Raw genomic sequence first — 11145 nt, 5'->3', positions numbered from 1 at the left:
CTGATTTAAACAGCTGCTCTACTGATGACGTGGTGGGCGGGTTGACCTGTTTTAGTGCCAACGGAACCAAAACACACCGAACTGCGCAGCACATGACAGGTTATCAAAGTCAATAGAAGGCTAGCAACAGTTAGGCTAGCATAACTGACCCACTGCTCACTTGTTCAATGTTTTCTTTAAGTTAAAACGTTTTCCTCACCTGTTAAACCTGAAGCCCTTATTATCTCATAGGGTTGAATTAACCGCTAAATATTGTGTCCATTTTTCAGATTCTTTGCGTGACTGTGGTAATTTCCTGACCACTCATAATGTTGACTCAATGGACAGCAATGGTGCAGGTGTGGCGCACGATAAGTCACATAATGTCCAGTCCAGTAATTTATATCCATCCATATCAATGCTGCTGCCTTGGCTCTGTCCTTCTCTCGCACTTCCCGCTACTCAGCAGTAGGTGTCAGGTTACATTGTGTTGCATTCAATCTTGACGGAAAAAAGAGATTCATGCACTTAATATCCGATTTCCCATAACTATTTATTGAATTCATAGTCGCTAGCTGGGGTGGCAACAGGGGTGGCAAGGCTCTCRTTTGGGGTGGCAACTGCCMCCCCATGCCACCCCAGTAGATCCGCCCCTGTTTAACAGCCTKCTGTGATAATTAATAGCCTATAGAAAAAGAAGAGAAAAAAGAAAAGTTTGTTAWAATGTTMATTTTAGCTCAAAAATGTTTTCCCCAAAATGWTGGAACCTCAGTTCCATCATTTTGGGRGAAAAAAAGATTCAAGCCAAAGTAAATTTTTAAAAAATAAATACAATTTCCTTCTATTTCTATGTACTTTGTATTTCTATAATGAATCCAGACCACTACAACTGAAATATCATCATATGCATATGCCATATGGTAACTTGTATCAGAGCTTGTGCCACAGAACTGATTCATCTCTAATAAGACCCTGAATCTGGTCTCTTCTGACTTAATCTTCAATATTTGTTGTTGTAGATGTGGACTTTTCCTTATTCCCCTCTCTCTATCTTTATAAAAACGCCTAAACCAAACATTTCATCGAGCTGACTCAACAAGACAATCATCCATCATTAACCTCAGTTAATATTTCTGCAAACCTGGAATCACTATCAAATGGAACACATTGTGCAATGACTTTCCTAGAGCTGATTTTCATGTTTTGGACTAATGTTCTCGATCAAATACTCAGAAATCCAGGGGAAAAAATCAGCAAAAAAGCCTCCCTTGCCATTAACAGTATTACCGACCTTTACAATAATTAACCTCACTGGTGCTTTTGTCTACTCATTATACACATTTCTTCAAGCGCCAGAATGTGTGACACAGGGGGTTTAATATAGCCACAGGCAGGTGCTGCAGAAATAATAACAGACTATCACAAAAATTAGCAGAGAGCTGCTCAACAATAATGAAMGTTTCCTGAAAAAGCTATGCTGTACACATTTAGTAGAGGAATCAGAAACCATCCACACATGTTTAATACAATACATGCTTCAGTATGTGATGATAAAAATAATACATTAATGAGTTGTTGTTTTTTTTGGGGGGGGGGATTTGGTTAATTTGTGAGCACAGCAACAGATACTTTTAAACCACCTCCTGCAGCTATTCGTGTCATCAGCCTGGTATTCTCAGAGCAACACCACAATGCTCCAAACTGTGTAAAAGTTAAACATTAGGCGAGGACAACGTAATACTGTGTATTAGATTTCTAGTAAAGTGAACCAGCCTGTGCGCGGCTTCTGTTCTTTGTATTGACGACAGTGTAAATGCTGGCATGAGAAAACGTCAGCAACGGCAGTCTGTCTGGTTACAGATTACATAATGCAAAAAGTAATTAAAAAATACAAACGGCAGTTTTTTTACAACTTCATTTGAGGTTTTCAACTGGAAAAAAAAATAAAAAAAAATTGGCTGTTCCCTATGGGTTGGGCGTGAGGCGCTGCCTCAAATAGAGGACTCCAGTATCTTGGTGGTTTTGAGTTATGACAGGACGGATGGACGGACGGACGGACGGAGCTGCAGTAAAACGGATGCCACTCCCGATTTACCGGTCCGGCTGCATTCCAAAAGTCAGCTGTGACGAAGAGATTCGATCGTGAACTAAAGAGCGAGATCCAAGATACAGTACAAGCTCCCAAAGTGAGTTCAGGGAAGCCAGACTCAGCCTTAGAGAGAGACAGAGAGAAGCTCTGTCATTCTCTAAAACAGAGCCGCTACTTCTCCACAACAAAAGGAGCTAGTAGAAATGGTTCGAGGTTCTGACCAGGTTGCAATATCGGATGCCTCCTTTTGGGGTTTTCCAGACACACCTCCAGGGATGACCCAGAATCCACCGAAGAGGGTCTATGCATCCTGTTTGGCCTGGGACACGTTGTGATCACCCAGAATGAGCTGGAAGGTGCCGCTTTCCTCCTGGATCTGCAATCCCTGACAAATCGGAGGACAGTGAATGGATGGATGGATGGATAGATGGATGGAAAAGCAATGTAGTTTATCGGCATAAGAACAAAATTTATTCTTCTTAAAAGGACATTTACATAGGAATTTAGTCTTWCATTTTTTTAAGCATTAAGCATTAATCTTAACGTTRATCACAGATTTACATAAAATAGCAGTTGTATWATTACTGCCTATTACTTACCAATAATCCAGTATCTAAAACAATACAATTCCAAAATAAATTTGGTTCACATTTCTTTCCGTYTTGGACACCATTATTTTCCTAACCACATAAGCGTGACACTATATATTCACGCATACGTAATAAAAATGTAGATGACATTATTGTCAGAATCTACAAATTAAATAAAATATTAGTTGATTTAGGTCAGTTTGGATTTCATAAATTATTTTATATCACTGAATACCACACTAAGGTCTTTCTGTAAGTTACAGTGTTTGGTGGCGAGGATAATCCACTGTAAGTGTTTGTGTGCTCAGTCATGGATTACCTTTAATATGCCCTTCAGTAACCAACTTCTGTTTGTTTTCCTTCTGTCAGGTAATCTTAGCCTCCTCTTATCTCGTTCTCAGAATCAACCAACTATCCAAAACCAGCTCTCGTTTAGCAACTTTCTTCTGTTTGGTAATGATACTGTTTTCTGTATACTGTTTGTTTTTCCACTGACATTAAGGTTGATGGAACTGAAGGAGCGTGACAACAAAACAAACAGGACACCAGAGGCTGCAGAACGCATGGTGCGCCTTCACCCCTACGAACCRTCTCAAAAACAGGTTGTCTGTAAACAAGCTCGGACAAGGGGCTGAACAAGACACTGCAATATATATGAGTGCACTTTAGACAAATAGCACAAGKAGGTGCGGTTGTGATGTGACCGCACCTTCTCACCGGATTTTGAGAAGAAATCCGGTGAGAAGAAAGGATACTTATGGTTTTGTTTTTATCAAGTTGTGGTATAGATTTCTTTCTTTAAGTTTCTTTTTTGTGAAAACCATTGAACTGAAAGATRGTGTTTTTTACCCCTAAAATTAGGGTATATCAACATTCATAATACTGTATTCATGTTATCATTTATGTTGTATGATCRATTCAGAATGACCTTTTATTTCAGAATTCACATTTTCACCAATACATATAAATGTAATGTGTCTTGTCATTTAATCGACAAGACTAAATGACAAGAAACTACTTGGTTAGTTTCTCAAACAAATTCAAATATCTTATAAGCATTGTTAACATTTTGTTGGGCTCAGGATACACCTGTGAGGAAATGTAGTAGAAAAACCAGATAAAAACAAAATATGTTTATGTCATACTGACCATCCCACCCKTACTGCATAAACTGGAGGTAAGCCAAAGAGAGAGATAGAGAAAAAAAAAAACAATTGGCTGTCTTCTTACAAGACATTTTTCACATTACAAAACATGTGTAAAAAATTAGCAAGTCAACATAAAACCCTAGAATGAGGCCCCCTACAAWGGCAGCCAGGAGGTCAGTTTTCTCTCTCACTGTTGCAACAAAATACTGCAAACATTACAAACAGAGAACTAGACAACATAAGACATTTAACAATAGCTGGCATCAATCAGCTATTCATGAGAATATGATCTGCAGGATCTTCCTTTGCTAATAAAACAAAAGTTTTGTCAAGTCAAAATGTGCACAAACAACATCTGGTGGTGTCCTGGAATGTCTGGTACCAGATTGTTGTGAAGTCTATTGGGGCYGGGTTTGCTCCCAACAGATGCCTTCAGATCCAGTCCAATCAGAGTTTATGGAGGAAGGAGGCTTGCAGCTGCCCAGTGGGCAGAGAAGGCTCCTTGTTTGGGTGAGTGCTGCTGCCTTTTAGGGGGAGATGACTGAACCTTGTCAAAATCTTGTCAAAGCATAACGGTCAACAAGTCGTCATGCAGTTGATCGTTCAAACTTTTTCTTCTGGGTTTTATATAAGGRCATTGATACTTCTGTCACAGTTGTCCATTTTAGTCACTTAGAGTACCACCGATCAGTTGATTCTTGCCAGTAAATAAATCAAACTATAATGATTTGGTCACCTAGTGGYGAGCCATGTAGCATAACACATCCTTTCAAGATGTCTTTCAGTGCTAAATAACAGTCATTCTAAATATAAAGCCAAAACAAATGGTWTAGACAGCAAACTAAAACAAAGGCATTATCTTCTTAAAAACAGACCATAAAAACAAAACAATAAAAAAAAGAAGTCTAAAGGGATTAAAGTTACTTGACAGTCTTGTAAATATCTTATATTACAACAAAAAAATGCTCACAGTCCATTGCAGTTTACAAAGACGTAACAAAAAAAAAATGCAGTGATTGGTAAAAAAAAAAACTGTCCTCAGTTCAGTGAGTCTCTGCAGAGATGTGAGAGTGAAAAACAGGGCAATCCGAAATAAAGTCAGGAAATTCCACGTCAGTATGAAGTCCCATGGGTAAAATGTCAGAATGCCCTGTGGTCCACTAGTGCACAACTTGGATCAGCAACAAGACAGAAATTACTGGGAATCCGTTGCAGGTTTTGAGGTGAAAGGCTCAATATCGGGGTTCCTTACAACCTCCATCTGGATGGACTGTGAAAAAATGAAACACATATATGAGATTTAAGATCATGGAGCAGCACAGATTTTATCTGTTATTTGGCAATTTCTATGGCTTTMRTCCATGTCTTGGTTTGATTTCCATTCTCTTTCTACTTTCTGTTTATGAGCTGTGCTCAGTGAAATGTTCAAAGTGTTGGATATTGTTTTGTAACACACACTTTATGTAAAATCCTCCAYAATCTTTTCCCTGACCSTTCTGCTTTGTGCCTTGGTCTTTAGGATGCTGTTTCTTCTCTAAGACTCTCTAACAATCCTCTAAATTGTCCACAAAGTAGAACTGTAGAATAAATAACCTGCATGTAATTTCTATTTACAATGCAATTGAGTAATCCTCTGGATTATATCAAATGTTAAAGACTAAAATGGATAGAATACATTTGCACACCGTAATTGTCAGATTTGTATTTGTAAATTTTTCCTTCTACTTCAAAATTACACAATTAGACTTTGAGCTTTAGTATGATGTACTAATTAAAAACAATAAGGTTCATGGTTATAGTGGTACAAAAATATGTATGAAAACATCTAAATGGTGAAAACATCTACATTTAAGGTTTTCCTCTTTGCCCCAGTACGTTTTAAATAAGCATAACCCTAGAGAATAGTGAAGCATATTTGGATCCTGCTCATGCATGTAATCCAATACAGAAAGACAACTAACTTGCATTTTTATGTGAAACAGGAAGCTGTGTTCACTCAGAATATTTTTCACATGAACATGATCCCTTCTATGTAATTCATATTCATTGCTTTTTCTTGCTTAATTCTTGAAGGTTTGCAGAGGGGTTTGTGGCTCCATCAATCGGTCAATATAATGTCATAGGAATTAAGAGTGAGCAATTGATCTTTTTGATGGTTGGAAGAAAGCAGAGTGCCCTGAGACAAAAACATGCATGATGCACCATCTAACATGCAGGGATTCCACACTAGGACCTACTTACTTCACAGGCTTTATGCACTTTCTGATTGAAAACAAGAACTTTTTTTTTTTTACCTTACTGCCATTCTGTCTGCTCTCTACTAGGTCCGTAGTTGCAGTAGTCACCTGCTTGCAGAAGCAAAGCACTTTCTTAAAGCTCTGGTTGAATTTGTCCGAGAGGAAACCGTAGAGGACTGGGTTGGCGCAGGAGTTGACGTAGGTGAGGATGACCAGGGAAAAGTAGAGTTCAGCAGTGAATTTGCTCTCAGGTATGACATAAAACAGGTTGACAATGTTGATGGTGAAAAAGGGAAGCCAACAAAGCATAAAGACCATCACGATGATCACCACCATGCGCGTCACCTTGCGTTCTGACTTGCGCCGCCTTGTCAGGCCTGCTCTTACACCTGCAGATTTCACCTGGAAGAGGGAAGATGGTGTGAGATTTTGAGATGGTAAAATGCAGTTCTAAACTTTTGCTAATTCAAGACAAAGAGGAATCTGTAAAGATTTAATTACCTTGATAACAATAATTAGATAGCAGAGGGTGATGACAATCAGAGGGCCGAAGAAGCCCAGGATGGATGTGTAGAGGATAAAAGCAAGTGACCACGTCTCTGAAGGCTCCGGCCAGCTTATGTTGCAGGTGTTGAACTTATCCTGCACACCCGAGAATATGGTGAGCGGCACYGCCATCAGGAATGAAATGACCCACACCAGGCCATTCAAAATTTTGGCCACTCGGGGCTTTCGCCACCTGGCACTGCGAATAGGATAAACCACAGCGAGGAAGCGGTCAATGCTCATCAGCGTCAGGCAGAAGGTGGAGGCAAACTGGCACATGCCATCAGCAGTCATGGAAACCTTGCAGAGGAAATTGCCAAATGGCCAGAAGGACAGCGCACTGTTGGTCCCCATTAAAGGGATCCCCATGATGTAGAGTTCGTCCGCCACGGCTAAATTCAGGATGTACATGTTGGTCACTGTCTTCATTTTGGTGTAGCGGGCAACRACATAGATAACTAATGCATTACCCAAGAATCCCACTAYGAAGACAGTCGTGTAGATTACTGCAGTAACCTCACTGAAGGGCATTGGTGGGGTTGTGTCTGAACCATTGGTGCTGCTGGWATTCTCTGACATTATTGTCTCATTGYAGTTGGTCATGTTGAAGAAGGAGCTGCCGATGTCCATCAKTTTATGGTGGATTATCTTAAGAGAGAAAAGACATGTACACAACATGTGCAGTTGTTATTTATGCTTCAATGGCAGCCATTACCTAGAAGGAACAATTCATAACGTTCTGACTCTTTTGAGTATTCTGTGAATTCCTAGTTCAGAGAACAATTGCTATGTCAAACTTCTGCACTATGCACACTCGACACAACACAGGTGTGTATGGTAATCTCTGGGCAAGGGGCCCATATTTACCAAGAGAGGAGAGAAACTTTCCAGTGAACTGTCTGGGAACGCAGCCAACATGCAATTTCTTATAAAAGGACATTGCACTTTTAGAAGAATGGCATCAGTTAAACCGTTTTAATGGCACTCTATATGGACCAAATGTCAATAAAGGAGAGAAAGATATAAAACAAAAACGTGGGAAATGGTTTGATATTTGGAGTGTTTAATGTGTTATTTATGTTAGCAGTAACATTATCAATGAAGAGCAATGTGTTTCCGAAATTACGATGTCCTTTTAAAAAGATAAGAAGCTAAATGGATTTTAAAAACTGTTTACCTTGTTTTATGGCTGTCAAGTATGAAATATCAGCTTTTTACAGTTCCAGTAAGCTAATATGATTTCCAAGTATCTAACGTTATCAAAAAAATATAGTCATGAAAAAAATAGGACATCAAATCAAAGTGTGTGTTTTTCTAACACACACTGTAGTTTCTTTCTTATTGTTGAAACATGGACACTGATCTTTGCTAAGGCAAGTAAGGCCTGCAATGTTTCAGATGTTGTTTTCTATTTCGACCTCTTTGACAAGTTGTCCAAGTCATGACTGGTAGCTCCTGAGAAGTTTGGCCACCGATCCATATTTATCCCATTTATGGGGAAYGGCTTTCACTGTGGTTTGACAGGCTCCCATAACCTCACAAACGCATTTGTAACCATTTCCTGAATGAATGTCAAAGGCTTTGCTTAACATTTGCTCTTGAATTTTCTTTAGATTTTCATGTGATCAGTTGCTTTGTGAGATCAACTACCCTACTTTATGCTGTCTGACAAGCACTGTTTAAATAATTCATGTAYTATTATTTTAATTGATTATTTGAACAAGTTGGATAGCTTGTTCCCTTAAAAGAATAACATAATAAGTTGAAAACTGTGTTTTGCATTCACTCATGTTATCATTTTCTTATTTAAGAGTTTGTTTGATGATCTGAAAAGCAAGTACTGAAATAAAAGCAACAAAAAATAAATCAGAAAGAGGGCAAATAGTCGCACCAGCTTCAATACATTTCTCTTAAAATCCCCAAAATGCTATTATTGAGGTCAGTGAATTTTGTAAAAGAAAAAAGAAAAAGTATACACCAATCTTTACATAAGTATTTTTTTAAAGACTTAAAAATAATCCTTATCTGTGATGTCTAAGAAAATCCTGAACTTCACATATTCTGGTCAGATTCTGCTTCAATTCACAAGAGATGAACCCATTGGTCAAAGTTTAATGTTTTGACAGTAACTCAATCAACTAAATGTTTCCGCACAACATAAATGCCAAACCTGTAGACATTATGCTAATCCTTGCAGTCATCATGACAGCAGCCATTATGAATCTCGCTGCCCTAAAACGATAATAATCGTATTAGTGTCAGTTGATGGACAGCAACCTTTGAGCCTTTGCCTTCAACAACTCACACAAAACGCTGAGGCGGCTTCAGCTATAATGGAGAGTCGGATGGATAATTGTCAGATGTCAAACGTTGCAACCCGAGGCTGTGAAGATGTGTTGCACAAATAAAAACTTTAACGTCAGGACTCGCTGCACCGCAGCGTGATGTTGGGAAAACAAAGACGAGATGTCTCTGTCCTCTTCAGGCGGCATGGGGGTTTGACATTTATGTCCATAAATCTCTACTTGCCAAATGCCGCAGCTTAGAAAGGTGTTCATATGCCTACCAGCTGGATTTATGCACACAGGAAGAAAAAAAAAAAAAAAAAAAAAAAAAAAGCCCTTGGGGCTTATTTATTTATTCGCCCCCTTTAAACCATATGGCTTCGCTCTCCAGGGAAATTAACGGAAATAAGTTTTCATAATTAGGGTAACTGATGACAGCTTTAAGACGAAAATAAACAAAGCGCAAATTCCTTAGCGTGGGATAAATATTTAATTGAGACGAAATTAGTCAACAATATCTAAAATGATCGGTAACACTTTATTTGACGGGTTGTGAATAAGCCTGACATGACACCGATGGAAACTAAAGACAGAACATCTGCAGACACGATTTTTATTCAATTTAGTTAACTCCTATTATCACACGGCAAATGTATTATGTTTACAATGCGCAAAAATCCACAAGTAAATGTCTGAATTTGATTGGCTGTGTGATTCATATTGAAGATGCCTACATACATGAAATCAACTTGTGATTTCACTTCCAGGTATTCAGATGGAGATCCAACCTACCTGAGCGCTTCTGCGTCTCCAACGCTCATGCAATGATGGGACTGTTCGCTCTTCCTCCGCTTCTCTCCCGATCCTTGATACAAACGCCACTTCACATCCAAGTTTCCTCTATTTTTCTTTAAATGGTCGAGCTCTAGCATCCATGCTGACATGCTCAGATGATCAACTTTCTTTAGTAACTGCTTCAAAGTTCATCGGTAGGAAGAATCCAGTACGCTCCTGCGAAGATGGGAAAGCCTCTGCGCAGCGGGAACTCTGTCTGTATTTAAGTGGGGAAAACGTCACACAGCGTTTGGATTAAACGGTCCCGCCCACAGCTTGTTGTCTACACCTCCAACACCATTAGTTGGTGCAAATTAAATGACAATAAGTTCATTTCTTTCCTCTTCTTGGCGCATTTCAAACCCAACTAAAACATATACCTTTCCCTTTTGTATTGATTTAGTCAGATCTAAATGAATGAGTCAGAGTCCTCAAGGAGGTGTTTGGGAAGAAAAGAGAAAATATGGTGAATTGTGAGAACACACTAGGCAGGATGGGGATTGGGCTGTACTGAGCTCAAGTCATTAGTTTTATGTTGCGCTCATCTCTGTCAATGCAGAGTTAGCACCAGGCTGCTGCTCATGCAGGAACACAGAATGTGTCGTATTTTTGGACTTGTAGAGAACAGAAACCCCAGAGATGGAAAAAATCTGATTCTCCAGTTCCACTAACGCGATCAATCAAAGTCTGTTTGCTGGTTTTGGAAAGTTTCTTTATTCATCTATTGTCTTTTCAATTTGACATAATGAAACCGCACTCTGGGGGACCCAAAGTTGTTCCCAGACCAGGACGGATAACTTATACCTCTAGCAAGTTCCTGTTTCCTCCAGCTGAGGAATGAGTTTAATTTCCCTTGGTAGATGGGTAAATCAAGATATTTGGATTTTGGCTCTGTTTGCTCTTTAACACCTACACACATACAAAATACATTGGAGCAAATATCTTAATTTGCTAGATGCAATCTTCACTCTTAGTCCTCAAGCCTACATTTGTCTCTCCATGTAAACTTTGACACATTTTTAATGTCATAAAAACCCTATTCTTATCTTTTTTGAAGTCATCTGCATTACGCTTGCTATCACTGGTAATTATCAATGACCATTACAGGAATAGAAAAGGCACAACAGTCCTTAATTTTAAATAATAATGTAACTAAACAAACATTAGAACATGTACTGTAATGCACTTCTGATATTTTCATTTTTTCAAAAAGAAAATATAAGTATTTCTCTAAAATTGATCAAATTCCTGCATGTCATGCATTCTTGTGTTCTTCCTTCGAGAAACATTACTGCAAAATGCAAAGTGTTGACATTGAGTAATTAGACATGTTTTCAGTCAGAGTTTTCAGCAGCATACTCTAAGTATATCTGAAGATTAGGAAATTGTCACAGTTTCAGTCCTGATCTCCAAACCTTCTGCCTCAGACTTACAGCT

General features: G+C 38.8%; 1 protein-coding gene across 3 annotated transcripts; it reads right to left on the bottom strand.

The window, feature by feature from the left end:
* Nucleotides 1-3566: 3566 nt before the first annotated feature.
* On the bottom strand, nucleotides 3567-9896 carry LOC103469309 (somatostatin receptor type 5-like). Of its 3 annotated transcripts, XM_008416909.2 has the most exons (4): nucleotides 9667-9896; nucleotides 6545-7237; nucleotides 6101-6445; nucleotides 3567-5076 (listed from the first exon to the last, which is right to left on the bottom strand). In XM_008416909.2, the coding sequence occupies exons 2-4, from the start codon at nucleotides 7217-7219 to the stop codon at nucleotides 5002-5004; spliced, it is 1095 nt and encodes a 364-aa protein (XP_008415131.1). In that variant the 5' UTR covers nucleotides 7220-7237; nucleotides 9667-9896; the 3' UTR covers nucleotides 3567-5001. The 3 variants fall into 3 exon arrangements, with proteins under 3 accessions (XP_008415131.1, XP_017161526.1, XP_017161527.1); XM_017306037.1 differs by lacking the exon at nucleotides 9667-9896 and having other exon boundaries at nucleotides 6545-7884; XM_017306038.1 differs by lacking the exon at nucleotides 9667-9896 and having other exon boundaries at nucleotides 6152-6445; nucleotides 6545-7884.
* Nucleotides 9897-11145: the final 1249 nt, after the last annotated feature.

The sequence above is a fragment of the Poecilia reticulata genome, linkage group LG8 (assembly GCF_000633615.1).
Source record: "Poecilia reticulata strain Guanapo linkage group LG8, Guppy_female_1.0+MT, whole genome shotgun sequence".
NCBI lineage: Eukaryota > Metazoa > Chordata > Actinopteri > Cyprinodontiformes > Poeciliidae > Poecilia > Poecilia reticulata.
The sequence above is the reverse complement of the archived record's forward strand: the minus strand, read 5'-3'. Positions and strand labels throughout refer to the sequence as shown.